The sequence below is a fragment of the Antennarius striatus genome, chromosome 24 (assembly GCF_040054535.1).
Source record: "Antennarius striatus isolate MH-2024 chromosome 24, ASM4005453v1, whole genome shotgun sequence".
Lineage (NCBI taxonomy): Eukaryota > Metazoa > Chordata > Actinopteri > Lophiiformes > Antennariidae > Antennarius > Antennarius striatus.
This window is the reverse complement of record NC_090799.1, coordinates 4,527,019-4,554,737: the sequence shown is the minus strand read 5'-3', so window position 1 is coordinate 4,554,737 and position 27,719 is coordinate 4,527,019. Positions and strand designations below refer to the sequence as shown.

General features: G+C 41.5%; 3 protein-coding genes and 1 pseudogene across 3 annotated transcripts; 2 read left to right on the top strand and 2 right to left on the bottom strand.

The window, feature by feature from the left end:
* Window positions 1-1,152: 1,152 nt before the first annotated feature.
* On the bottom strand, window positions 1,153-9,593 carry LOC137591499 (long-chain-fatty-acid--CoA ligase ACSBG2-like). Its single transcript, XM_068309543.1, has 13 exons — window positions 9,432-9,593; window positions 8,041-8,129; window positions 7,034-7,154; window positions 6,833-6,913; window positions 6,509-6,658; window positions 4,013-4,189; window positions 3,705-3,886; window positions 3,391-3,409; window positions 2,768-2,985; window positions 2,405-2,622; window positions 2,172-2,311; window positions 1,447-1,693; window positions 1,153-1,267 (listed from the first exon to the last, which is right to left on the bottom strand). Exons 1-13 carry the CDS (start codon window positions 9,576-9,578, stop codon window positions 1,164-1,166), a joined length of 1,893 nt encoding a protein of 630 aa, XP_068165644.1. The 5' UTR covers window positions 9,579-9,593; the 3' UTR covers window positions 1,153-1,163.
* Window positions 9,594-13,968: 4,375 nt separating this feature from the next.
* On the bottom strand, window positions 13,969-17,413 carry LOC137591677 (kelch-like protein 10). The gene is made up of 5 exons (XM_068309813.1): window positions 17,280-17,413; window positions 16,426-16,900; window positions 15,487-16,098; window positions 14,518-14,667; window positions 13,969-14,301 (listed from the first exon to the last, which is right to left on the bottom strand). The coding sequence occupies exons 1-5, from the start codon at window positions 17,411-17,413 to the stop codon at window positions 13,969-13,971; spliced, it is 1,704 nt and encodes a 567-aa protein (XP_068165914.1).
* Window positions 17,414-18,445: 1,032 nt separating this feature from the next.
* Window positions 18,446-22,580, top strand: LOC137591676 (long-chain-fatty-acid--CoA ligase ACSBG2-like; annotated as a pseudogene).
* A 1,677-nt stretch (window positions 22,581-24,257) lies between these two features.
* alg11 (ALG11 alpha-1,2-mannosyltransferase) lies at window positions 24,258-27,410 on the top strand. Its single transcript, XM_068309524.1, has 5 exons — window positions 24,258-24,304; window positions 25,084-25,305; window positions 25,385-25,756; window positions 25,912-26,477; window positions 26,556-27,410. The coding sequence occupies exons 1-5, from the start codon at window positions 24,258-24,260 to the stop codon at window positions 26,837-26,839; spliced, it is 1,491 nt and encodes a 496-aa protein (XP_068165625.1). The 3' UTR covers window positions 26,840-27,410.
* The last annotated feature ends 309 nt before the right edge of the window (window positions 27,411-27,719 follow it).

Sequence of the window (27,719 nt, the reverse complement as noted above, 5' to 3'; positions counted from 1 at the left end):
GATCTTGTTAATTCATCAAGAAAAACGTTCAAGACACCATTTTAGAAAAGATCTGTGAATTATTAATATTAATAACTTCATAATTGAACGTTATGACATACAAAATAACTTGTGACTTTGCACAATCGGGCTTTCTGGTAATGTTTTAGTGATAGTCATTGTTAAATACTTGTCGATAAATAGGTCATGAACACAGAAAACACAAAAATCTGCATATCAGCTTGAAGCAACATTTATTACATAACTGATTTAACACAGAACTTTACAAACTTATCTCACTTCTCTCCAACAGTCATGGATTTTTCAGTCAATAACTACTAAAATTGAACTCTCAAAAAAAATACGTCTTTGATTTTATAATTAAAGTAAACAAAAAACCTTTATTTTAGGCTGTTAATTGTAATTGAAGTTGAATGCACATTTTTCGTTTAATAAAATTCAAACAAAATCAAGACTGAAATTCTGTCTCTTAACTTCTTTCATATGTAAAGGACTCCACTTTTACACTGAACTTCAGTTACTGTACTTTGGAAAAACTATCATCTCCAGTCCTTCACTTTTCCTTCTGGAGAATGTTTACTTTTTGAGGATGCATGAAACCTTTCCTCAAGAAAATTTGAACCTATTAGATGTGAAACATAACTTGCTAACAGCCAATGAAGGCCAGATGATGGATTCACAATAATCCTAAATAAAGTTTAACCTATGTCAATTTTTTTTACCCTTCTTTTTATGTCTTAGTAAACGGCAGAAAAATTAAAATACTATTAAAGACAAATAAAATATGATCCAGGCAAAAAACCAAAATCACAGCACAGCACCCTGACTCACAAAATTAACAGTCTTGACTTCATTACAAATGGCAAGAGTTATATCTTCAGTGGTGTGTTTTTACATGCTGGAAAACAACATTTGGATGCTAGATTTGAGATAGACTTTAAAAAAAATCTCTAAAATCATAGCCATTTTTACTTAATGTAAATATAAAGACATGTAAAAAATAAATGATGTCCTTTGGAACACAACTGAGAGATGAAGGGAATTACCAAGGACATGTAAAAAGATAAGGCAATCAAAAAATAAGTGAATGGCAGCAGGGCCAGATCAAATAAAAAAGTCTGGATCTCGATGTTTCTGAAGAAGTAGCTCTATTTGGGAAGAAGTTACTTGTTACGGGTCGTTGGATCTTCCAGCTCCTTATAAAAGTTTTCAATCTGCTCCTCGTACATCTTCAAAACCATTGGCCTCTTTAGCTTCATGGTAGGACCTGTTGAACAAGATAAATAATTCAAAAGATTTAAGTTACACATTAAAAGAAATTTTAAATGCACCACTTCTTTATTGGTTAGTTGGCTACACTTAATTCATTTCTGTGAGTAGTCTTCTATGTATTCTATATAATTGTTCTAAAAATGATGATCCATGTTACATCCCAGTGCCACTCACCGAGTTCCCCTCCTGCTATGGAGAAATCCCGATCCAGAATGACCCACTTTTGAATACGCTGAGCATTGGAGGTTGCCTTCTCATTAACTTGGTTGATTCCTTCCTGAATGGCAGCATAGATCACTTCATCTCGACTTCCTACGATCTCTGAGACTCGTGTGGCATTGCTGCCCAGCTTCTGACAGATCTGTATAGCTTCTGGAGTCAGCTCATCTGCATTTCCGCCTGTCTCTGTGTTTACTTGAGACTGGAGAGATAAATACCATTGACTTTAAATAGCCTTCAATATCATTTTCACATACATGTAGCTTGACACATTATCCATCCTTCTATTCATCCATTTTCTTTGTCGTCTACAGCCACCTTTTGGGGCACAGGTCTGCTTGAGCCTATCTCAGCTGGCGACAAGTTTCACTGTACGGTATTTGCAGTGAGTGCGGTACTGCACTTTTACCACTAGATGGTAGCATTTAGTGGTGAAATGTCCAGAACTTGTTTCATGGAAGCTCATTGTGGATTTCAAGATAGTGCTAGTAAGGAGGCATATCAATGACACCTTTCATTGATCACCAGCCATCTACTGTATATTGGTCTTTATAAAAGCAAACACATGTTGGGACATTCATGATACTTGATGAGGGAATGTAGCAAAGAAGAACTTTTTTGGGTAGATTCAAAAAACAATCACATTACCACTGCTATAAATCGGGACCCCGTAAATTTACCTTGATGGTGAGCAGCATAGACAGAAACTTCCTCTTGTCTCCGATCAGCATGGCGTTGCTGATGAGTGGCAGGGCCTCCTTCACTGCATCCTCAATAAGAACAGGAGGAATGTTCTCTCCTCCTGCGGTGATGATCAGCTCTGAAATCAACAGAAATGCACCCACAGGTTGACTAAAAGTCTAAGGCTAGCCTTTGAAGTTGTCTTACTCGAACAGGAATACACAATTCAGACCTTTAATTCGTCCAGTGACAAAGAGGAATCCGTCCTTGTCATGTTTGCCCAGGTCACCAGAGTGCAGCCATCCCTCTGCATCCAGAGTCTCCTCAGTCTTTTCGGGCATGTTGAGGTAACCCATGAAGACGTGACGGCCCCAGAAACAGATCTCGCCGACTCCATCTTTGTCAGGGTTGTGTAGCTTTGTCTCGCACCCAGGAAGTTCTTTACCACAACTGTAGATAGATAGATAGATAGATAGATACTTTATTAATCCCGGAGGAAATTGCATAAGACAAAATTGAAATTTTAAAAATGGAAATTTGCCACTAGACATGGTATAAAATGTTAAATTGGATTTGACCAGAAAAAAGACATCACCTGGTGATCATGAAGGTTCCAGGGAGGGAGACGCTATGAGGGCCGGTGCTCTCGCTCATGCCATAGAGCTCATAGACGGGAATATCAAGGCTGAGGAAGAACTCCAGTGTGTCTTTGGTGATGGGAGCAGCACCTGTTAAGCACTTACTGCAACGCTCAAGGCCGAGACCCTTATGTACTTTTTTGTACACAAGCTTTTTGGCCAAATGGTAGCTGATCTGTGTTAGGCCAGCTACTGGGGTCCTGAGGAGAAAGATAAAAAAGAAAAGAAAATATAAACGTTTTAATCCAGCCAGAATGAAATTCTTTACCTCAGCTTCCACCATGGGTTGTAATTTTAAGTTAAATAGTTTGATTATTTGATGGGTTGCCAAAAACACTGGTATATTCTCCTGTGGGCCCACCGCCACCCAGAGGGGGAGAGGCTCAAGATGGAGCCGCTACTCCTCCACACCAAGCCCCCTGGACACCTTCCCAGGGATGTTTCAGGAATGTTCATGTGGAAGGAGAACCAGAGGCATCGATGGAGAGATTGTATCTCAAAAGGTGGCCTGGGAGCTCTTTGGGATCCACCTAGAGGAGTTTGTGGAAGTCTAAGTCTTAGTGAACAAATATCTTATTACAGACCGCCTGCTGCACGATCTGGTCAACTTGTCAATTGGCCTGAAAAAAAAAAATCATGGGGATTCACAGTTAGCAAGAAGATAGTCACTGACTCTTCTTGACAACCGTGATGGCCAGACAGCTGGGAAGCATGGAAGTTGACTGGAAGGACAAAGTGTGGGAGGTCAAGGTGCACAAGCCAAAGGGCTAACCGCAGAAGACTGTCAAGCAAAGCCGATTCAAGAGTTTGGGGGGGGGGGGTGTTTCACAATGCTTGGACTGATGATGGAGACTGAGCATCAAACTTAATTCTAACCTCATAACATATACTTACTGATTCATCTTGGCCAGATTATAACGCAGACCGACAGCTTTGGCCCAGGCAGCCACCTTCCTGCGCACCACTGAAGATGTGGCTTCGACGGATTTCATCTTTTCTTGCATCTTCTCCCAGACACGGGGGACGCCCATGAAGGCCGTGGGAAGCACCTCCTTCATGGTGATTACCAGAGAGCCCTGTTGAGGAAACACAAATATTCCATATGGGTCATAGAGCTCTCATTAAAAAGAAGAATCTGATTCTATGTCATGTCTGTTTTAAAACCATGGCCATTAATATTAGGTACAGTTGATGTGGCTAACCTTCATTGCATCTGGCTGAGCGAAGCATGTCTTTCCTCCGACTTTCATGATGATCCAGACGTCGATCATCTGTGCTGCGACGTGGCTGAGTGGCAGGTAGCTCACCACCACCTCCTGAGCTTCAGGGGCTTCTGTCAGATTTGCGTGGCGGCTGACACACAGTGCAGTCCAGGTTACCTGAGGAGAAAGAAGAAGACATGTGGTTCATATGATGATCTACTTATGGGAAGTGACAGATTTTTAGAAGTGATGAAGAATGACCCAGAATGACTGCAGAGTAGCTGATTTAACAAAATAAAAAAACACAGTCTTGCCATGTGGATTGTGTTGAACACACTCTGTAAATTAGAAATGATTTCACAATAATTGACATTGTCTTTTATGTAGTTTATCCAAAATGGTACATCCTTCGTTAAAATACTGATCACTGATTAATTATGTAAAGAATTAATCAGTGATCAGAAATTTATGTCCTGTCTGCGTCATGTAAGAAATTTATGTCCTGTAAGAAATTTAGGTCATGTCTGCTAGTTTTTTTCTTTTTGTTTTTCTGTGTAGATAAAATTAAGATCAGTCCGTAAGAGGACACAAGCCAGTGTGTTATTGTGCCTGTCCCAAACCCGGATAAATACAGAGGGTTGTGTCAGGAAGGGCATCTGATGTAAAACTTTTGCCAGTAGTGTGATGGGAAGATGGAAAGAGTACTTTGAAGAGTTGATGAACGTGGAAAATGAGAGAAAACAAAGACTAGAAGAGGTGACTGTTGTGGACCAGGATGTAGCATAGATTAGTCAGGATGAAGTGACTAACTAGTGACAAGGGCATTGAGGACGATGAAGAGTGGAAAGGCAGTCGGTCCTGATGATATACCTGTAGAAGTTTGGAAGCGTCTAGGAGAGGTGGCAGTAGAGTTTCTGACTGGGTTGTTCAACAGGATCTTAGATAGTGAGAAGATGCCTGAGGAATGGAGGAGAAGTGTGCTGGTGCCCATTTTTAAGAACAAGGGAGACGTGCAGAGTTGTGGCAACTACAGAGGAATAAAGCTGATGAGCCATACAATGAAGTTATGGGAAAGAGTGTTGGAAGCTAGACTAAGGGCAGAAGTGAACATTTGTGAGCAGCAGTATGGTTTCATGCCTAAAAAGAGTACTACAGATGCAGTATTTGCTTTGAGGATGTTGATAGAGAAGTACAGAGAAGGCCAGAGGGAGCTGCATTGTGTTTTTGTAGATCTGGAGAAAGCTGATGACAGGGTGCCCAGAGAGGAACTGTGGTATTGTATGAGGAAGTCTGGAGGGGCAGAGAAGTATGTTAGAGCAGTGCAGGACATGTATGAGGACTGTAAGACAGTGGTGAGGTGTGCTGTAGGTGTGACAGAGGAGTTCAAGGTGGAGGTGGGACTGCATCAGGGATCAGCTCTGAGCCCCTTCTTGTTCGCTATGGTGATGGACAGGCTGACAGACGAGGTTAGACAGGAATCTCCATGGACTATGATGTTTGCAGATGACATTGAGTGAGCAGGGAACAGGTGGAAGAGAAGTTACAGAGGTGGAGGTTTGTCCTGGAAAGGAATGAAGGTTAGCCGCAGTAAGACAGAGTACATGTGTGTGAATGAGAGGGACCCAAGTGGAAGAGTGAGGTTACAGGGAGAAGAGATCAAGAAGGTGGGGGATTTTAAGTACTTGGGGTCAACAGTCAACAGCAATGGAGAGTGTGGAAAAGAGGTGAAGAAGCGTGTCCAGGCAGGATGGAACGGGTGGAGGAAAGTGTCAGGTGTGATGTGTGATAGAAGAGTTTCAGCTAAAATGAAAGGAAAGGTGTACAAAACTGTGGTGAGACCAGCGATGTTGTTTGGCCTAGAGACAGTGTCCCTGAGGAAAAGACAGGAGACAGAGCTGGAGGTAGCAGAGATGAAGATGCTGAGGTTCTCTCTGGGAGTGACCAGGAAGGATAGGATCAGGAATGAGTACATCAGAGGGACAGCACATGTTAGAGGTTTTGGAGATAAAGTCAGAGAGGCCAGACTGAGATGGTTTGGACATGTCCAGAGGAGAGATAGTGAATATATTGGTAGAAGGATGCTGAGTTTTGAACTGCCAGGCAGGAGGCCTACAGGAAGACCAAAGAAGATGTTTATGGATTTAGTGAGAGAGGACATGAAGGTAGTTGGTGTGAGAGAAGAGGATGCAGACGACAGGGCTAGATGGAGGACACTGATTCGCTGTGGCGACCCCTGAAGGGAAAAGCCGAAAGGAGAAGAAGAAGAAGAATCAGAACAGTTAACAACTAAAAGTGGGCCATTGCTATCATGGGAAAGAAACTTCCAAGATAGATAGATATACTGTATACTTTATTAATCCCGAAGGAAATTCAGAAAATCCAGAAATTAAGTAAGGCATTGAGCACATCAGTGCATTTTTTCAGTCCCTCAAGTATCATTTGTTGCTCCATACCTAAGTAGAAACCTAGGAGCAAAAAATGTTTCACATCTCTTACATTATCATGGCTGAGCATGACTCCTTTGGGCTGTGCTGTGGTTCCTGAGGTGTAGATGAGCATGCAGCATTGGTTGGGCTTCTGGCTGGAGATGACAGCATCAAGTGGTTCCTCAGGCTCATCACGGCCGAGCTTCATGAACTCGGCCCACTGCAGTACACACACACACACACACACACACACACACACACACACACACACACACACACACACACACACACACACACACACACACACACACACACACACAAAAACATCCCTGACGAGCTGTCGACTGGCTGAAATGAATCTTTCATATTTCTCACATGCACATCATATGCTTACTGAATATAGATTTGGTCTCTTCTCCTTTGGTACATCTTTGTACTGGATAATTGCTTTTAAGTGTGGTAGCTGGTCTTCAACCTGTCAGCAAACAAAATAAAACACAAATACATAATGGATCGCTCGCAGGTACTGTGAAAGTGGTTGAGTGTGCTGATTTCTCGTATCTCAACTACACAATTGAAATTTATTCTATCTCACCTCAAGGATCTTCTGTATTTGTTCGTTGTCCTCCACCACGATGATGTTGGCCTGGGAGTTTTCAGCTACGTATTTGCACGCTTCAGCAGAGTTGGTGGCGTAGATCCCCACAGCCAACCCACTGCAACACATATGACATGTCTGATTTAACATTGACTCCCCAACGACCTTCCAGATTATGGGATAGGGTAGGCAAGGCTAGACTTAAACACGTACTGTTTTGGTTCCCAAAATTTCTCTGCTTGGCCCCCCTTTGGTATGCAAGAGCATTTTTTCCCTAACCCTGTGATTCTATCAGCCAGATGTGGGAGGTGTGTATTTGTGTCCTGCAACTGTAAATTCACTTACTTGATTTTATGAAACATGTCGCTGTGGTGTGCAAGGTTCATAAGGAACTTGTTAGAGCCAAAATTGGAGATCAAGATTACTGCCCTCCTTCAAAAAGATGCAGATTCAGAGCTCAACCCGTTTTGTCTGACCACTAAGTCTCCAGCCTTGTCTGAATGTAGATAAAAATGTTTCCATGATCGTTTATTAGCTGCTTAAGATCATTTCACCAAATGGTTTTAAGCAGATGATGTTGGACAGAGAAATAGCACTTAATCTGCTGGCTGCAGACTCATCAAACATCGCTCAGACCATGTCCATAGTGCAGGGAGGTATTAATTACTTGACTACTGAGTGCAGCTTTTTACACTCCTCCTCCCAGTACACATCTTTATATGAGGCGAGCTGAGCATTTGGTAGAATGTATGTAGTCTTAGTAAACCTGCCACCCTTACAGCAGAAGAAGTGGGTATAGAAAATGGATGGATGGATGAATTAATGAATCCCACCTGCTCCACTTCTGCAATTCGTCTGCATCCTTCAAGGGGGCCCACCCCCACTTTGGGTACCACTGTTGTACTGCAATTCATTTAATCTCTCCCCTACACATGTTCTGGAAGGCCTTGTATCAATAAACCTGTGTCCAAATATTGGATGTAATGTAGACACAAAACACTTACCCTGCCAGGATGGCTCCAACGTCGGCGATGAACCACTCAACAGAGTTGAACCCCAGGATGCCAACTCCATGGAACCGCTGCAAGCCGAGCTGTACAGAAACCACACCTATGTTTAAATGTGTGTTTAAAGTTGCACAAAAATAATTCTAGATTTATGTCGTAATCAGAAAAACCTCAACATGTGCTGTCCCTCTGATGTACTCATTCCTGACCTACTTGCATGGGTCAAAGATCAAAGCTAGTGCTCTGACCTACTGTCATTGATCAAACCACTACCTTTGATCTATGGTCTTACTCACACTGGCCTCCCTCGTCTTTCTATCTTATCCTGGGAGTACAAAAGTCTAAATTTGACCTTGACCTAGCTTTTTCAAGGTCAAGGTCATCATCTCATTTTCATCCCCTTTGCCGCCCGAGTTATGTGCTTTTTGTTTCATCTTTCTATCGCAATGGCTGCGAAGATATTTGGTGGACATACTAACAAACGGACAAACACTGACAATTAGAATACATCACCGTTTTGAAGTGGGATGTAATAATGTATGGTTATTTTAAGCGTACAAACAAATGTTTTGTTCTTTAATATAGTACAGAAAAAAATCTAAATTTACTAATACAATTTGGCAATGTTAAACATACAATGGATGCTTTATTTGTAAATGAATGATAAAAACCTTTTTTTAAAGTCACAAAACAAATACAGAAATTATTATAACAGACAGACAGACAGATACTTTATTAATCCCGGATGAAATTGCACACATCCACTGCTCAAGCATTACATAACGAATACTCAATAAACACCAGGAGAAAAAGAAACATTGACATTACAGGACATAACTACACTAACATTGACACATACAGCATTAACAGGACATATACTAAACTATAACTAAAATATAAACAGTATAAAATTGAAAAATAAACTCCTAAAATACAATATACAATACAAAATAAAGTATAAAATTAAATTTTATTGCTCATGTGCGAGCAGGCTGCAGTTTTCCTCTGCTCAGAGTGAGTTTGTTGTGCTTAATGTTAAGGGTTTTTTAGTTTATATTTTAATTTTATACTTTATTTTGTACTGCATACTGTATTTTTAGGAGTTTATATTTCAATTTTATACTGTTATTATATTATTATTTTTATTAAATTGGGTAAAATGCCATAATTTTTATTTTTCCATGTATTTTTTGTGAAAACCAACATATAATCAAGAACGTAAGCCGAGGTATACCTGTAGTCAAGTTGTTTGATCATTTCATGCAAGTGGTCCTATGCCAGCTGGAATAGGTTCCAGCTCCCCGTGACCCGCTTCAGCGGATAGTGGCAGAAAATGAATGAATGACTCTTTGTAGTGGATACGGAAAAGATCAAAACAAGCAAATCACCTTCAGGAAGCTCTTGGCAGCTGTGCGGCAAGCCTGGTAGTATTCCTTATAGGTCAGGCTACTCCATTTCGTTCCTACTTTCCAACTGAGAGCTGTGTGGTTGCCATAGTTCTCCACGGATGATGTGAACATGTCATGAATGGTCATAGGTGTTTCACCAGACACCTCAGAATCACCAATTCTTAACTTCACATCTCCATTCCTCTGAGATGTTGACAGGGAAGGTTGTATTGCTGCTGACATCAGCAGGGAAACTGGAAAATATTTAGAGAGCAAAAAGTAAATGGTGACCAAGGGATTGCAGGAACATTCCAGGAAACACATATTGATGATCTTCATTAAGACAAAAATGCAGTACATTTCATTTCATTTGTAATATAAACAGATTTAAGTACTAGTAACAGACGTTTGAATGTGAAAACACACCGTAAACTCATATTATGGAATAGTTTATCTTAAGAACTAAAAGAAATTACATGTAAACTTTGTAAATTTTACAAATGTAAATTTAAAAAAAAAAAAAAAATTAAAAGAAATTACATGTAAACATCACAAAGTAGAGGGAGCTCCACGGAGGGAGGAGTTTGTCCAGGTGGGACAGCTTTATGTAACCAGATGTAACTTATAAATGTATTTAAATGTAACTCAATGTACTGCAATGTAAAATAAATGTAACTACTCCTCAATGTTTAATAACTCTGACTTTATTACTCATTCAAGTTTCAAACATTACATTTGCACACAAAAAAAAAGTTTGTTGTTCTGTCATAACATAAATTCTTTAAATTTTTTTTTTTTGGTTCATAATTTCCAGTAGAAATTGAGAAACAATGTCCACAGAACTGGCAAATATCTGCTACTACAAAGTTATTTGTCTCAGCATGACTCGTAATTTTAACTCGTATAAACTATGACGTTTTATCGTGTGCAAACAGCGTATTAAATTAAATTGTCTATTATTCGCTGTAGGTTTAGACTTCACATGCATACAGTAGTAATTACCAACGTAATTACCGACGTAATTACGTTGGTAATTACGATGGTAATTACGTCGTTCTTTGTAAGAATAAAAACCGTAGTTGTTTTTTTTTTTTTTGCTTCAGCAGGCCTAAATTTGCAATTTGCATTATCAGTAACGTAAAATACAATTGTATTAACAAATTAGTGCGCACTGACTTACGTATCTCCGAAGTTAGACTTTCGGTGTCTTCAGCCATTTCTGTATTTGGCACTGGTTCGCAACGCGGAAGTGTTATCTGTCAGATTTGTCACTCAAAAACACGATACGCAGATCAAAGCCGTTAGCGCTAATAGCATGTACATCAAAGACACTTAAGGCGCTAACTCAACCTTTCATCTTCGATGTCGCGTCGCTAATGCACATGGGGGGTGAGGGAGGAGCTGAAAATTACCCAGATTGCCTTTTAGCTCCGCCCCGGAATCGTCACCTGCTCCGCGAACGGAGTCCAGGTGCACAACGCGACGGACCCGGAGCGGGCGAGACCCGCGGACCCAAACCAGATCGGACGCGAACCCGGTCCGGATCCGTTCATGAAGCCGCTCATCTGGCCCAGATCCATTATTCAAAATGGCTCATTTGGCCATAACTAGCAACAGAAATATCCAACATCAGTGTTGTTCTGAAAAAGTTTGAATACTTGACCAGTCTGCCCTTATTAATACTGTAAATGGAAAAATGAAACGCAGCCACGAATTGTATCCAAAGCATTTTACTGCCACGTCTCTATGGGAAATCAATTACAAAAGATTATGATTGATAATCATGATAGGAAGACATTAAAATCAAACATGGTAACATTGCTTTAACTTGGAACTGGTGGGTCCTCATCTGAGGTACCAGGACGCCTCTGGAGTTCCCTGTCAGCTGCGAAGTTGAATCACCGAATCGCACGTCTGATTGTGTCTTCAGTTCCAACACAATCTTTTACAGCATCTGAAATCACACAAATTTCAGATACCAGTTGTAATGTTTTAAAAAGATGTGTATAACCATTGGCTTATCAAGTGACATTTTGCTGCCTGACATAAGCCCCCATTTGCATTGTTGATAAAACTCAGCAAATCTCATGTTTGAAGAGTGACTTTAAATCTATAGCCAGATACTAGTTGGTTTAACTCAGTATAAATGCTGAAAACATGTTCTAATTTTCTCTTGTTGCGGCTGATGAATGACCAAATGACGAAACAGCCGCCACAGCGCGGGCTAAACATCGTATCGCTGCACACCGATTGACACTTTATTTGAGTGCCCGTAAAACAGAGACAATAATACAGATTACGAAAATGTCAAATGCATTCACATTACCGTACACCCAAAGGCGTTCAAAGCGTTCAGGTGAGTGGCATTCATTATTGATTTCTGAAGACACACCCATAGTGCCACTCCTGCCACCACAAGCCAATACCAACACACGCACAATCAAGGCAGCTGCAAATCGGTCTAAACTCATGGATGACTTCTACAACTCTTTTACTGGTCCTGACATGACAGCTCCACACACACCTGAACTGACTTTATTCTCATGTGGTCCTTCAGGACTGAATTCAACTTGCCGAGAAAGGCACGTAGTTAATGTTCAGTTCTCCCCACCTCCCAGACATAAAAACATCGTCCAAAATTTTAAAGTTAACTTTAGCTAGTTACCTTAAGAAGTTTGAGAATCTCTTAAGCTAATGTTGATGTGAACTCTGTACCGCTAGAAAGCCTAACTTTCAGAAACAACAAAACAACTGGCCTTTATCTATCGTTACGATATCTGACTTGCGTATATATGTTTTCTTTATTGGACATGCACCTGCTATGTCACCTGAACACTCGCACAGCAATCATGCCGCACTAGACCTGTCAAGCCCATCACATTTACATACACATACAACAGAACTACGTCTGCTCACAACAGGAAGTACCAAAATAAGTGCGTCACATACTTATGCTTAACATCTACTGTATGATGAATATAATTTTGCCAGTAAGACGAAAGTACATATTAGATATATTTGAGTGTCGTCTACTTACAGGATTTACCTTGTTCAGCATCGTCCTCATCCGGCGTCTGTGGGCGGAGAAAAGTGCGTACGTAATGTGGTCATCCAGACTCGTAATGTATTGACCAATCACGGAACCCCTGCATGTCCCGGTCCGACACAGAGCTGGCGTCGGCGTCTTGGTCGAGGAACGTGAATGAATGAATAATAAATTTATAAACTTTATAACTAAGCATAAATGCCTCTTCAACGTGGAGCCGTTGTACGTCAGAAAATAGCCGGTTTTCGTCACAGGGGCGTCTCCCTGCTCCAACACACCTGATCATTTGAATGAGGATCAGGTGTGTTGGAGCTCAACATCGATCAGCTCATCATCATCGGTATCAGTGAAGTTCTGCAGTGGGTCCTCCTGCCTGTCGATGTTGGGCTCTGCCAGGTATTTCAGTACTTTGAAATACCTGGCAGACGGTCAGTCCATCCGACCGCCCATTCGTCTGTTCGTCCATTCGAATCCTGGCCTAGTGTTTGTCCCTCAGTCTGTCCATCCATCCATCCATCCATCCATCCATCCACCCGGCTGTCCATTCATCCGTCCTTCCGTCCATTCATCCATCCATCCATCCATATTGTCAGTGATGTAGATGCGGGACTTTTAATGTCCCGAAAGGATCTGTTTAGCCTGGTTCCATCTGTTAAACACTCGGTAGTAACGATAGATAAAGGCCAGTTGAAACAACGACCAACCAAACCAAACACAAGATGAGCGGGTCGCCTCCATTGCATTTCATTGTTCCTTATATTTTGAACGACATGCGGTTCACACCAGCAATTATGGTCAACATGGGGAGTAGCTTAAAGGAAGATGCTTTAACTACACATAGCCTCAGACACTGAACTAATGTCAACTCTGCCATAACATCTGACCTATGTCCTTGTCTTTAAATGTATATGTATATTATTCATTTAAATGTTTGGAAGGATGGATGGATCCAACGACCAACCAAACCTCCATCCATCCATCCCTCCTTCCAAACAGCCAGCCAGCCACCCACCCACCAAAACCCCCGGCCGAGTGTTCGTCCGTCCATCCGTCAGTCAGTCTGTCCATCCATCCATCCATCCACCAGGCTGTCATTTCATCCGTCCTTCCATCCATCCAACCATCCATCCATCCGACCATCCATTCTTCTGTTCATCAATTCGTCTGTCCATCCATCCATCCATTCATCCATCCATCCATCCATCCATTCATCCATCCATCCAGCTGTCCATCCATCTATTCCTCCATCTAGCTGTTCATCCATTCATCCATCCATCCAGCTGTTCGTCCATCTGTCCGTCCATCCATCCATCCATCCAGCTGTCCGTCCGTCCGTCCGTCCGTCCATCCATCCATCCATCCATCCATGATTATCCCAAAATGTTGTCATGCACTTTTGTTGAGGGGGCTTATGGTACTGGCTGAGACTGTGCTGTGAGACTGAAAGAGGAATTCATGTTTGATTTGATCTTGTGATGAGTCCTCCAAGTTTTACACTTGCTCTAATTGTGGCAAGGTGTCACGGCTTGTGGTGTATTGTTTCAAGCTGGAGTTATTGGACACAGCACAGCAGCTGAGAGCACTGCGAGCAGTCCCCATCTGACCGGCTCTAGTCCACTTATTAGTTTTCGTATCATAGTACGCAACAGAAGTGGTGGTTTGAATGCCGTTGAAGCCCCCCATGACAAATAACTTATTATTAATCACTGCGGTGCCAAAGTGACTGCGGGTGGTCAACATGGGGGGTAGTTTATGCCACTCATCGGTTTCTGGGTCGTAGGTCTCAACGCTTCTTAAATATGAGTTGCCATCATAGCCGCCAAGCTATCAGAAAAAAAAAATAGACATGAGAGTGTTTGGGTTCAATTCAAATATAACATATTATGGAGCATGATAAGAACATTTTAAAATTGTGAACATGGGATGTGTAATACCAACCAAACACCAAATAGAGGACATTGTCATATTTTGTAAGCACTTAACTCTCCTAGATTAAATCAGGTGCTGGCCTCCGTATAGGTTAGTTCTTCATTTACTCACCGCAAAGATCTGGTTGTCATACAAAACAAGACGTAATCCGCTGCGTCCGGTGCTCATGTTAGAAATGCATGTCCACTGGTCGAAGTCTAGACTATAAAATTCACAACTTTGATGGTAAATATGCCCATCAAAACCACCACAAATGTAAATCTAGACAGAAAAGGAGGAAAAAAGAAAGGCAGTTAACAAATATCTCTGCTCTTTGAACAAGCGTCAGGAAAGATCGTTTTTCTCTCATTTCTCATTCTCTTCACTCTTTTCTTTTATATAATTGATGAGCTCTTATTTGTAACCTGAAGCCTGTAGTGCAGTTCAGATATTTAAATTAACAACTAACAATGTTTCCTGTCAACAACAACTCCAGAGTAGAGGTAAGATCTTACGCCCGAGCCTGAGTTCGGGTCCGACCCGAGCTCAAAGTCAACAATTACTTTCGGGTCAGATCGGGTTGGGCTTCAATATCCTCGGGTCGGGTCAGGCTGGATTTTTTTCGGACTCGGGCTCGGGCTTAAGATCTTAAGATCCAAGCCCAAACTTTTAAAATAAATATATATTTACATATTGTATATCTCAAACGATCTATGGGTATTAAACTAAGGAATACCCTTATAAAATAAATAACTTAGGTAAAACATAGAAGGCGCTGTATGAGAAACATCCATCTACAGTACCTGCTCAGTTCCCTCCGAGCGTCAGCTGTATTTTCTCCTGTCACTTTACCTTTCCGACTGTATACGCAATGAAAGTAGAGGTAAGATCTTAAGCCCGAATCCAAGCCAGAAATTCGGGCCGGGTCGGGCTCAAAATGTCAATAATTACGTTCGGGTCGGGTCGGGCTTTAATACCGTCGGGCTCGGGTTGGGTCGGGCTTTAATACCGTCGGGCTCGGTTCGGGTCGGGGTGGATTTTTTAGGCCCGATCTTACCTCTACTCCAAAGCTATTTCCAACTGCTCTGCACCTCCACTCACCTTGTTATTGAATGCTTCACAACCGGCATCACTTCTGATGTCATGCATGGGTTCAATTAGACTCCATTGGTTTGTCTCAGGCCTGTAGCGTTCTGCAGTTTTCAGGCGATGTGTCTTATCACGACCTCCTAATGCATAAATATATCCATCCAGAAGAGCAACACTTACATAGCAGCGGCGGTAGTTCATGGGTGCTGCTTCAAGCCAAACTTGTCTTTTCACATCAAATTTGCGCACGCTGTTGCAAGGCTCCCCGTCAAAGCCACCAATGCAGTAGATGAACCCACTGTGGAAGACAGTGCCATGGTAACCACGAGGCTTTTCCTGATGATCTGTAATGTCCAACCAGCGATCAGCACGGACATCGTAAACCTCGGCGATGTTAGTTACATTGTTGGTATTCCAGCCCCCAATAGCAAAAATTATGGCATCAGGTAAGCGAGGACGAGCAGCGAGGTCAGAGTAAAATCTCATGGGCGGTGTGGCATTGGTCAGCTGATGTTTGAGTCGCAAGGCATATTTAAGAATTTTTACACACTGAGTGTTTTTTCTCAAATATGGATCGGACATTAGACTCTTAATGTCATCTTTACTGCACAAGGCCAGCCGAGCCTACAGAGGAAACAGAATAGAATTTGAATGGAACAGAATGAAATTGTAATTTTTCAGATTTTTGTTACAGACAGCAACCACGATTAAAACCAGCAGTTCCAGTCCGATATGACTTAACATTATATAATTTGTATTAACAGGACTCATACCAAAAGTAAATGACAAAAATTCATTTTTAATTACTTTATCCTTATTAAAATTTAATCTAGCTGCAGGTTTAAAAGCACCCAGGTAACCGTATAATGTAATTATTTCTTTCCGTAAAAGACATAAGCCAATTGCTGAACTGCAACATTTCAATTAAGCATAATGACAATGTTGTCTTACCTTTGGCAAGAGTGCCGGTAAATGTGTGTTTCTTTGCTCAGGTGCATGGTCGATCCATCTAACAACGGCCTCATACACGATTTTCTCCTCGTTCACATTGAGCTCATCACTATCAAGGATGTCAGTGAGTTCCTGCAAACTGAGCTCCAGAAACTCTTCGCTGTAAACGACTTCCTCAAACTTATTCATTAAAAGGAAGTGAGCCTTGTGCTGGACTTGAGGACTTGAGATGCTGAGCCGACGAACACCAATGCAGTTTTCGGGAGTGAGATTCTCTTCCAGGAAGTTGTTGCATGCCTCTACAATGTCAAGTATATCTAAAGAGTCAGCTGCTATAAGCAGCTCTTGTACGTTGTCCTCTGTCACAGAGACAGAACCTGAGTATGCAAAGTCAATGATGACCTCCATTGCCTCTGCAGACACATCTGGTATGGTAAAACATGTTTTATCACCTGCGTGTCGGCAGAGGAGGGCCCTGTGAGTTAAAAAAAAGTAATTAAGTAGCTGTAATAACACATCATGTGACCAAACTGAAAACAGTCATCTGAGCTCCGGGAACTGTGCGGCGACAGCACTACCCACTGCGCCGTGCCGCACCCAAGCAGTACTAGAGGATCATCAATCTGTACTACAAGTACACATACAGGCAAATGTTCCACACCATCTCATGTTGAAGCAACATTTAATGACCTGAGCTGTGCTCACCAGTAGCTTGTTTCCCAGTATGACATAGCTCATTCTTAACAATGTACAGAGCCTGCCTAAAGGGCAGGGAGATGACTTCTCCTGAGGGCAGAATCAGGACTCTTAATGAATTCTTATCATCTTACATTGATATTAAATAAGTTACTCACTGGAAGTATGGACTGCAGTTACACATAATGATCCTGTGAACATCAAAACTGACATCCCCAGCACAGATGACTGTGTCATATGAAGGGTCTACAGCTTGTCTTGTTTTTCTTGGTGTTTCTGATTTCGTTTCCATTGCAATACCAACAGTCCGGTGTCTTAAGTTAACAGGTTTATATAATGAGGAGATCAAAGATGAGATTAAAATGACAGACATTAAAGCTAAAAATATACAAGTAATGAGACATTTCTGAAGTGAGAAGAAGAAGACATCAAAGTGGAATGGATAGCCATGACAGGTTTAAGGCTAGGTTTAGGAAAATAACAAACCTGTCATTATAAATAAATTATAATTGTCAGTATATAATTTCACACAATACAACCTCCACTGTTGAGGGACAAGCTGGTGCACACCGGGTCGGACCATCACCTCACCGACTGGATCTTGGATTATTTAACCAACCACCAACAATTCGTGAGGACCCGGGACTGTGTCAAATACGGTTGTCTGCAGCACTGGAGCCCCACAGGGAATGGTCCTATTCACCATCTACAAGGCAGACTTCTCCTACAACTCCCCCACCTGTCATCTGTAGAAATTCTTCTGACGACTGTGATCGTCGGCCTCATCACAGACGGGGACACCAGAGTACAAAGAACTGACCCAGGACTTTGTGGACTGGTGCCAGCGCAACCGCCTCCAGATCAATGCAGGGAAAACCAAGGAGCTAGTGGTGGATTTCCACAGGCGACCACTCTGCCCGGCGACACTGGTGAACATCCATGAATGTGCCTAAATTATCTAAATAATCAACAAATGTTTCCGTTTTTTGTGTTTCCTGGCAAATCTGAAAAACTGATTTGGCGATTATTTCAAGAAGGCGTTGTTGATATGAAGCATGCACCTCTGTAATTTATTCTGTAATTGTTTATTCATGTTTTGTGAGATATACTACTCTAATCTGGCAATTTCTCTCAGGATACATTTTACATTGTGCTTTCAATTGTGGCTTTGTCAAAGAAAGTTCTCTAAAAATATATTATTTTTGAGATTGAGATATATTCCTGATACCTGTCTGTTAGTGGTTAGCTTTCATTGCCCACAAATAAATCAACTTTTTTGGTCCTTTGGTCACCTTTTGCTAAATGCTTTCCATTTTCCCTGTTGATGCCAGCAGCAATACAACCTTCCCTGTCAACATCTCAGAAGGATGGAGATGTGAAGTTAATAATTGGTGATTCTGAGGTGTCTGCTGAAACATCTATTACCATTCATGACATGTTTACATCATCCATGGAGAACTATGGCAACCACACAGCTCTCAGTTGGAAAGTAGGAACAAAATGGAGTAGCCTGACCTATAAGGAATACTACCAGGCCTGCCGCACAGTTCCCAAAGCTTCCTGAAGGTGATTTGCTTGTTTTAATCTTTTCAGTATCCACTACAAAGAGTCACATGCATGAAATGATCAAACAATTTGACTACAGGTATACCTCAGCTTACGTTCTCGATTATACGTTTGTTTTCACAAAAAATACATGGAAAATCTGTTCCTGATTATTGTGGACAGAATTTTAGATGTACATCGGGGCTCAGGGTCATGTCTGCTTTTCGGGCCAATGTGGTCCTGTTAGCTTCATCCCACTGGAACCTCAGTCTGCCTTTGGGATGATTTTCAGGAAATATGAAATGTCTAAGATGATAATCAGCGGGTAGCAAATCAGAGATAGATGAACTAATGTTGGCAGCATCTTTAGTAATAGGATTGGAGCTTATTCTGCGTATTACGGGTCAAAGGGATTGCTGGAGCCTATCACAGCTGACTTGTTCCGTGAGAAGCGGGGGACACTCCAAGCACGACGCCAGTGCACTGCAGAGTACGCCACAATTTTATTGCTTGATTTTCATTTCTGCCCTCACCTATGGTCATATGTTTGAGGCAATGACCAAAGAACAACATTGTGGATTCAAATGGCTGGGATGGGCTTTGTCCAAAGGACCCCACAGTAAAATCACTCTCCCTCTATACTGAGAGGAGTCAGTTGAGGTGGTTTCATGCATTTGGTTAGGATGCCTCCTTGCAGGATCAAGGAATTAGGTGGTATGACTCAATCTGCTATTGGGGCAGATTTGATCAACGCAACAACATCATGATGCTATCAGCGCTGTGCAACAGCACAAGAACTAATCCAAAATAGAATTTTTTAGAGGTATGACTGTTGATGAAGGTGTACAAATAGGCCACTATTATTTATGTGCAGCTTTAAACATACATTTAAACATAGGTGTTTTTTCTATACAGCTCGGCTTGCAGCGGTTCCATGGGGTCGGCATCCTTAGGTTCAACTCTGTTCAGTGGTTCATCGCTGACATTGGAGCCACCCTGGCAGGGGAAGTCTTTTTGTCCACATTTATTTCCAAATTTAGGTGCAGATTTATTGATTCAAGGCCTTCCAGAATACATAATTTATCTCTAGGGGAGAGTTTAAATGAAGTCCAATACAATAATGGTTCCCAAAGGGGGATGGTGCCCCCACAGGGGGTGCATAGCAATTGCAAGGGGCAAACAGGTGGAATGAATAAATAAAAAGTAGCCATCGCTTACATAACATGTACAAGTTTCCGATGGGGATCTGTAAACGTGCACACAATAGACTATCCTAGCCTATCCTATAACCTGGAGGGTCGTTGGGGAGACGATGTTAAATCAGACATGTCATATGTGTTGCAGTGGGTTGGCTGTGGGGATCTACACCACCAACTCTGCTGAAGCGTGCAAATACGTAGCTGAAAACTCCCAGGCCAACATCATCGTGGTGGAGGACAACGAACAAATACAGAAGATCCTTGAGGTGAGATAGAATGAATTTCAATTGTGTAGTTGAGATACGAGAAATCAGCACACTCAACCACTTTCACAGTACCTGTGAGCGATCCATTATGTATTTGTGTTTTATTTTGTTTGCTGACAGGTTGAAGACCAGCTACAACACAATTATCCAGTACAAAGATGTACCAAAGGAGAAGAGACCAAATCTATATTCAGTAAGCATATGATGTGCATGTGAGAAATATGAAAGATTCATTTCAGCCAGTCGACATCTCGTCAGGGACGTTTGTGTGTGTGTGTGTGTGTGTGTGTGTGTGTGTGTGTGTGTGTGTGTGTGTGTGTGTGTGTGTGTGTGTGTGTGTGTGTGTGTGTGTGTGTGTGTGTGTGTGTGTGTGTGTGTGTGTGTGTGTGTGTGTGTACTGCAGTGGGCTGAGTTCATGAAGCTCGGCCGTGATGAGCCTGAGGAACCACTTGATGCTGTCATCTCCAGCCAGAAGCCCAACCAATGCTGCATGCTCATCTACACCTCAGGAACCACAGCACAGCCCAAAGGAGTCATGCTCAGCCATGATAATGTAAGAGATGTGAAACATTTTTTGCTCCTAGGTTTCTACTTAGGTATGGCGCAACAAATGATACTTGAGGGATTGAAAAAATGTACTGATGTGCTCATTAGCTTAGAGGGTTGCCAGCGCAAGATAATCCACATGGCTAGACAAGGTTTTTATATTTTGTGAAATCAGTTACTAGGCATTCATTCTGGGTCATTCTTGGTCTCTTCTAAAAGTATTTCACTTCACATAAAGAGGCAATCACATGAACCACATGTCTTCTTCTTTCTCCTCAGGTAACCTGGACTGCACTGTGTGTCAGCCGCCACGCAAATCTGACAGAAGCCCCTCGAGCTCAGGAGGTGGTGGTGAGCTACCTGCCACTCAGCCACGTCGCAGCACAGATGATCGACATCTGGATCATCATGAAAGTCGGAGGAAAGACGTGCTTCGCTCAGCCAGATGCACTGAAGGTTAGACGAAAAGTAAATCGGACATTGTTTACTGCAAAGCCTTCACATGAATCCTATTTATGGCCATGGTTTTCATACAGACATGAAATAGTAGATTCTTTTGTTTTTCAAGATCACCAGGTGATTTCTTTTTTCTTGTCAAATTCAGTTTGACATGTCATACCATATATTTGGTGGCAAATTTCCATTTTTAAAATTTCCATTTTGTCTTACAGTTGTGGTAAAGAACTTCCTGGGTGCGAGACAAAGCTACACAACCCTGACAAAGATGGAATCGGCGAGATCTGTTTCTGGGTTACTTCAACATGCCCGAAAAGACTGAGGAGACTCTGGATGCAGAGGGATGGCTGCACTCTGGTGACCTGGGCAAACATGACAAGGACGGATTCCTCTTTGTCACTGGATGAATTAAAGGTCTGAATTCTTTATTCCTGTTTGGCCAAGACAAAAGGCTATCCTCAGATTTTTACTGAACCAGTGGGTGCATTTCTGTTGATTTCAGAGCTGATCATCACCGCAGGAGGAGAGAACATTCCTCCTGTTATTGAGGATGCAGTGAAGGAGGCCCTGCCACTCATCAGCAACGCCATGCTGATCGGAGACAAGAGGAGGTTTCTGTCTATGCTGCTCACCATCAAGGTAAGTTTACAGACTCTGACCAGGGTCCAGATTTATAGCAGCGGTAATGTGATTATTGTTTTTTGAATCTACCCAAAAAAGTTCTTCTTTGCTACATTCCCTCATCAAGTATCATGAATGTCCCAACATGTGCTTGGTTTTATAAAACCAACATGAAAGTCTGGTGATCAATGAAGTGTCAGTGATACGCCCCCTTAGCAGCACTATCTTGAAATGTCCATTTTGAAACATGACTATGTGTTTTAGAGGAGTCCCTCCAGAAGCTATAAAGATCTGTCAGAAGCTGGGCAGCAATGCCACACGAGTCTCAGAGATCGTAGGAAGTCGAGATGAAGTGATCTATGCTGCCATTCAGGAAGGAATCAACCAAGTTAATGAGAAGTCAACCTCCAATGCTCAGCGTATTCAAAAGTGGGTCATTCTGGATCGGGATTTCTCCATATCAGGAAGGGAATTCGGTGAGTGGCACTGGAATGAAACATGGATTTTCATTTTTGGAATAATTACATAGAATAAATTTCTGAATTTATAGCAGTGGCTGATAATTGAAATAATACTGAACTACAAAAAATGCATTTTCACACTCAAGACTACTCAAAAAAATGAGTATAGTGTAACCAACCAACCAATAAATAATTGGTTCACTTATAATTTGACCTATGACCTGAATTATTTATCTTGTTCAACAGGTCCTAGCATGAAGCTAAAGAGGCCAGTGGTGGTGAAGATGTACAAGGAGCAGATTGAAAACTTTTATAATGAGCTGGCAGATCCAACGACCCCTAACAACACACTTTGTCCCTCATAGAGCTCCTTCTTCCCAGACAGGGAGATCCAGACTTATTTATTTTATCTCTGCTGCCATTCACTCATTTTTTGATTGCCTTAGCTTTTTACACGTCCTTGGTTATTTAATTTAATTTAAAAACAAAAATTAAATTAAAGTAATTAAATTCTTTTCATCTCAGTTGGGTTGCAAAGGACATCATTTATTTTTCACATGTCTTAATATTAATGTTAAGTCAACAATACTTAACATCTTAGAGGTGTTTTGAAATCTCATATCTAGCATCTGAATTTTGTTTTCCAACTTGTAAAAGCAGACCAGAAGCGATAAGCTTATGGTGTGTCTCTCATTTCCTTATTTTTACTGTACTGATTTTTCATATGTGCTTGCTCACATTGACCTAGTTTTTGTCTATCAGGCCCACTTGTATCTTTAGACACTTATTTTCGCATCCAATAAAGCATTTATCAAGTCCTGTTAAGATTTATTATAAAAAACGTTCATGACTCCATGTTAGAAAAGATCTGGAAATAATTAATATTAATACTGTAACTTCATGATTAAACATCATGGCAGAAAAACTAACTTGTGACTTTGCACAAACCTCCTGGTGATGTTTTAGCGATAGCCTTTTTAGTGTTGTAATTAGACATTGTATCATTGCTAAACAAACTACAACCAAGGCAGTCATAGACTGCAACATCCCGCGACACCCCTGAAATCAAACTTTTACCCTGACCTACTCGCATAGGTCAAAGATCAAAGCTAGTGTTCTGACCTACTGTCATACGTAGATCAAAGCACTATCTGTGATCTATGGTCTTACGCTGGCCTCCCTCGTCTTTCTATCTTATCCAGTTCCTGAGTAGAGTAGAGTATAGAGTAGAGTATAACTTTATTTATTCCTTAAGGAGATTCCGTCAGGGAAATTAATTTCTCTGTCTCACACGTCACAGTGAGTACACAAAACACAGAAAAAGCACACAGAAAGCACCATCACATAGAAAGTAGTACAACACCAAATAGAAAGATTAATAAATAACACATCAAGAATATAAAAATATAAAATCATAAATAGGTATAGACATAAAAACAGGCCTAGTTAAGTATGGGTATTTGACCTTGACCTAATTTTCTCACAGTCAAGGTCGTCATCTCATTTTCGTCCCCTTTGCTACCTGAGTAATGTGCTTTTTGTTTCACGTGTCTTATCCGCAATGGTTGCGAAGATATTTGGTGGACATACAAACGGACGGACAAACACTGACAATTACAATACACCATCGCTTTGAAGCAGGATGTAATTAAATAATAGATACTGTAATACATTCCCAGGCCTTGACTTTCCTACTTTTCCTAGGCCTTTCCTACTACTATGGCCCATCAGTGTAACTACTAATATGTTGGCTTACACCAATACTTCTAAACTATTTTCTGTTATTGCCCTCTAGAAAAAAGAAAATATGTTGTATGTCCCCCCTGAACCCTTTGCATGCCCTTTGTGTGCGTGTGTGTGTGATGTAGTAATAACTTTTCTTTGTAGTACAACCTGAAGTCTTTGTAATACTAACTGAGGCCTTTGAAGTCTTTGTAGTAACACCTCCTCACCGGGAGGGGGAGCAGACAAACCCTCAGACCGCAGGCAGACAGACGAAGAAGCTTTGAGCGGAGATGTCGTGTTATCGTTCACTTGGCAAGATGTCGGGACACGATCAGCTGGCTCTCTGTTTGTGTGAATTAACAAGGTAAAATGTATTTTATTTTAAGAATAAACACATGAAACACCAGCAGTTAATGCTGACGTGTAATCTTAAGTCATTTGTGACATTTTATTGTATTTTCGTTGCTCCTCTGGTGGTAAATTGACACGTTATTATTGGTAAAATCAGACCACATCACAGGCTAGTTAGCCAGCTAGCTAGCTTTCAAATACTGCGTATTTTTGTGGTCTGGTGCATTAATAATGAATTCCAGATTGTCTGGAACGATGAAAAACAAGCTTTATTATTGAAATTAATGAGAAAAGTTAAACATGTTATTCTAGGCTGCCTTTATTGCACGTTGCTGAAAGTAATATTAATATAAATCTGAGTTTACAATGATTGCATTGATGCATTGTGCACCAAAGCGGTTAAATAGTACCTTTTTATAATACACAATGCGCTAATAATATTACAATAATACTTCTAGCACGTTTGTTGGTGTTTTGTTCTAATGGTTCACTTCATTGATTTCAAAGAAATGAATGATGGTGATGGTCACAGTTTATAAAATGGGAAGAAACCAGAGGAAGAGCCTCAGATCCCTCTAACATGAAGACAGATGTGTAAAAAGTGTCATGAAGACACAGCAACTCAATAAAATCATATATAATATATGTAAATGGTCAAATGAGATGAGCAGGTGATGTTCGCTGTTTTTTAAGTTTATATCTTGCAGGTTACTTTCTTTAATTCTTTGTAACTAAAATGTGCTGACTAATTTAGCCCTGATTTAATGTGTTGCATCACTATCTTTGTTTCAGGTTACTTTGGAAGTTGCTGCTGCCACTTCTGTTTTTGTGTTTGTTGCTGATTGGTGTCCTGGTCCTGCTAGTGCGCGCGGTGCGCTTTTGGCTTCAGAGCAGAAGGAATGCCCAACGAGCAAGGGACGGCCGTCCCACGATCGCTTTCTTCCATCCCTACTGCAATGCTGGTGGCGGTGGAGAGAGGGTGCTCTGGTGCGCTATTAGAGCTCTACAGACAAGGTAACTGAATCACAACGGTATAGAATGAAAAAAATTGTCTAAATACAATTAAAGAAATTATCTAAAATCTTGGTCACAGGTACATGGACACAAACTTTATAGTGTACACGGGGGACCAGGGAGTGACAGGGCAGCAAATCCTGGATGGGGCAAGACGTCGTTTCAACATCGTGCTCCCGCGGTCGGTTCAGTTTGTGTTCCTGAGGCACCGGCTGCTTGTGGAGCCCAGCCTGTTTCCTCACTTCACCCTGCTGGGACAAAGTGTGGGCTCCATCTTCCTAGGATGGGAGGCGCTGACTGAATTTGTCCCAGACATCTACATTGACTCTATGGGCTACGCCTTCACTCTGCCCCTGTTCCGCTACTTGGGAGGTTGCAGCGTGGGAAGTTACGTCCACTACCCAACTATCAGCACAGACATGCTGTCTGCAGTGAGAGAAAGGAACCCCAGGTAATTTGTTTAACTGTAACACATTCTTTCAGTGCTTTTATTGGTAACGATATGTTTTTAGACTACAGTCGGACACTTAGAAGTGATCGTAGGATTCAACACTAAGACCTGCTTCTTGCTATCTCCTCTAATAACACAAACTGATAATGTTCTAGGTTCAACAACCCAAACTTCGTCTCGAACAGTCTGTTCCTAAGTGCCTTCAAGGTCGTTTACTACTGCCTGTTTGCGCTGCTCTACGGCATGGCCGGTTCCTGCAGCGACCTCATCATGGTTAACTCCTCCTGGACCCTGGAACACATCCTTTCGCTGTGGCGTGCCCCCAACCGCACCCTTGTGGTTTACCCACCATGTGACGTCACTGCGTTCCTTGACATCCCGATGGAGGAGGACGGTGACAAGAAATGTCACTCCATTGTTTCCATTGGGCAGTTCAGGCCGGAGAAGGACCATCAGCTCCAGATCAGGGCTTTCAAGAAGGTGTTAGACAGGCGAAGGGAGGAGGCTGGAGGCATGGGGGAACTGAAATTAGTTCTGATTGGTGGATGCAGGAACCAACAAGATGAGGATAGAGTCCTCATGTTGAGGGGACTGTGCCAGGAGCTGGGGGTTGCTGACAGAGTGGAGTTTAAACTAAATATATCCTTTGAGGAGCTGAAGAGAGAAATGGGGGAAGCCACCATTGGACTGCACACCATGTGGAATGAACACTTTGGAATAGGTAATTATGCTTGGAATGTCTCATTTAAAATTGTACTTTTATTATATTATAAATTTTACGTGTCTTTGTCCACTCCAGGTGTTGTGGAGTGTATGGCAGCAGGGAAGGTCATTCTGGCACACAAGTCTGGCGGCCCCAAGCTGGACATTGTCGTACCTTTTGGTGGAGACCAGACAGGTTTCTTAGCTCAAGACGAGGACAGTTACTCAGAAACCATCGACAGGATTCTGTCGCTGCCGCCCAACATCCGACTGCAGATAAGACGCAATGCTCGGCAGTCAGTGGCTCGTTTCTCAGATCAGGAGTTTGACGCCTCCTTCCTCGCTGCTATGGAGCCTCTGATGGGGACACTGGAACGATAAAGACTCGTTTGTGTGTGTGTTTGTGTGTGTGTGTTGTTCTGGGTATTTGACACTTTGATGCAAAAGAAGCTACATTCACACTGGACAAGTAATATCATAGCATTACAGCTTTTGCACATCATTGTTCACATGTTCACATATGGATGTGCTCACAAGAAAGCTGTAAAGAAAAGCTGACATGATCCTTTAATTCATGGTTAAATAAGTTTACATTGAGTCAGATCTGACACTTTAATATTAGTTAAGCTTCCTTTTGAATCCTCTTTAAAGTTTTTAAATATGTTCAAACTGCTTAGATTGGGCAGCAATAAATGTTCCATCAAACCTGGTTGAAGTGAATGCAGCTCTTGTTGTGTTGGAGTTGTGTCTACAAATACTAGATTACAATGTGAAATGATTGTTCAACCATTTTCTATGAGACATTCCGTTTTGGTAGTGACACTTTAATTAAAAGGTGATGTGTTTAATATGGATAGGAGAACAAATTAGTACAAACAAAAACATTGTTTACAAGAACAAGAATTCTCATGTACATATGTTTTTGATATTCATGATGAATATAATTAAAATGGTGAGAAATGACTTGTATTCATTTATCCTAATGTAGATTGAAAAATCACTAATCATAAATAATCAATGAGGTTCTGAAGTAGGGGAAAGAAGTCTTCATATTCTATCCTAAAATATTATCCTTATGAAATGACCTGTGACAATAATCTGACAGCAGGAATGAGATTTTCGATTTTCTGCAACCTGTCATATTCAAATCACTTGTAAACAGACAATATTTAACAACGAGATTGTTTCCAGAGGAGGTAGAGGCCAGTTTTTGTTGGTTTTGCTGTCGTTTTAATGCTAATGAGCGTCCCATACCATCTTC

Bases quoted from the DNA above. Each gene is read 5' to 3' on its own strand.
- LOC137591499 (XM_068309543.1), bottom strand. From the start codon at position 9,578: ATGACCATTCATGACATGTTCACATCATCCGTGGAGAACTATGGCAAC. The intron at 8,130-9,431 runs GTGATTTGCTTG...GTTTCTGTACAG, and splicing joins CTGCCAAGAGCTTCCTGAAG to CTCGGCTTGCAGCGGTTCCA. The intron at 3,887-4,012 runs GTTAGCCACATC...TTTCCTCAACAG, and splicing joins CTCAGCCAGATGCAATGAAG to GGCTCTCTGGTAATCACCAT.
- alg11 (XM_068309524.1), top strand. From the start codon at position 24,258: ATGTCGGGACACGATCAGCTGGCTCTCTGTTTGTGTGAATTAACAAG. The intron at 24,305-25,083 runs GTAAAATGTATT...TCTTTGTTTCAG, and splicing joins TGTTTGTGTGAATTAACAAG to GTTACTTTGGAAGTTGCTGC. The intron at 25,306-25,384 runs GTAACTGAATCA...TCTTGGTCACAG, and splicing joins ATTAGAGCTCTACAGACAAG to GTACATGGACACAAACTTTA.
- LOC137591677 (XM_068309813.1), bottom strand. From the start codon at position 17,413: ATGGAAACGAAATCAGAAACACCAAGAAAAACAAGACAAGCTGTAGAC. The intron at 14,668-15,486 runs GTGAGTGGAGGT...TTTTCTGTCTAG, and splicing joins GTGAAGCATTCAATAACAAG to ATTTACATTTGTGGTGGTTT. The intron at 14,302-14,517 runs GTGAGTAAATGA...TTTTTCTGATAG, and splicing joins ATGACAACCAGATCTTTGCG to CTTGGCGGCTATGATGGCAA.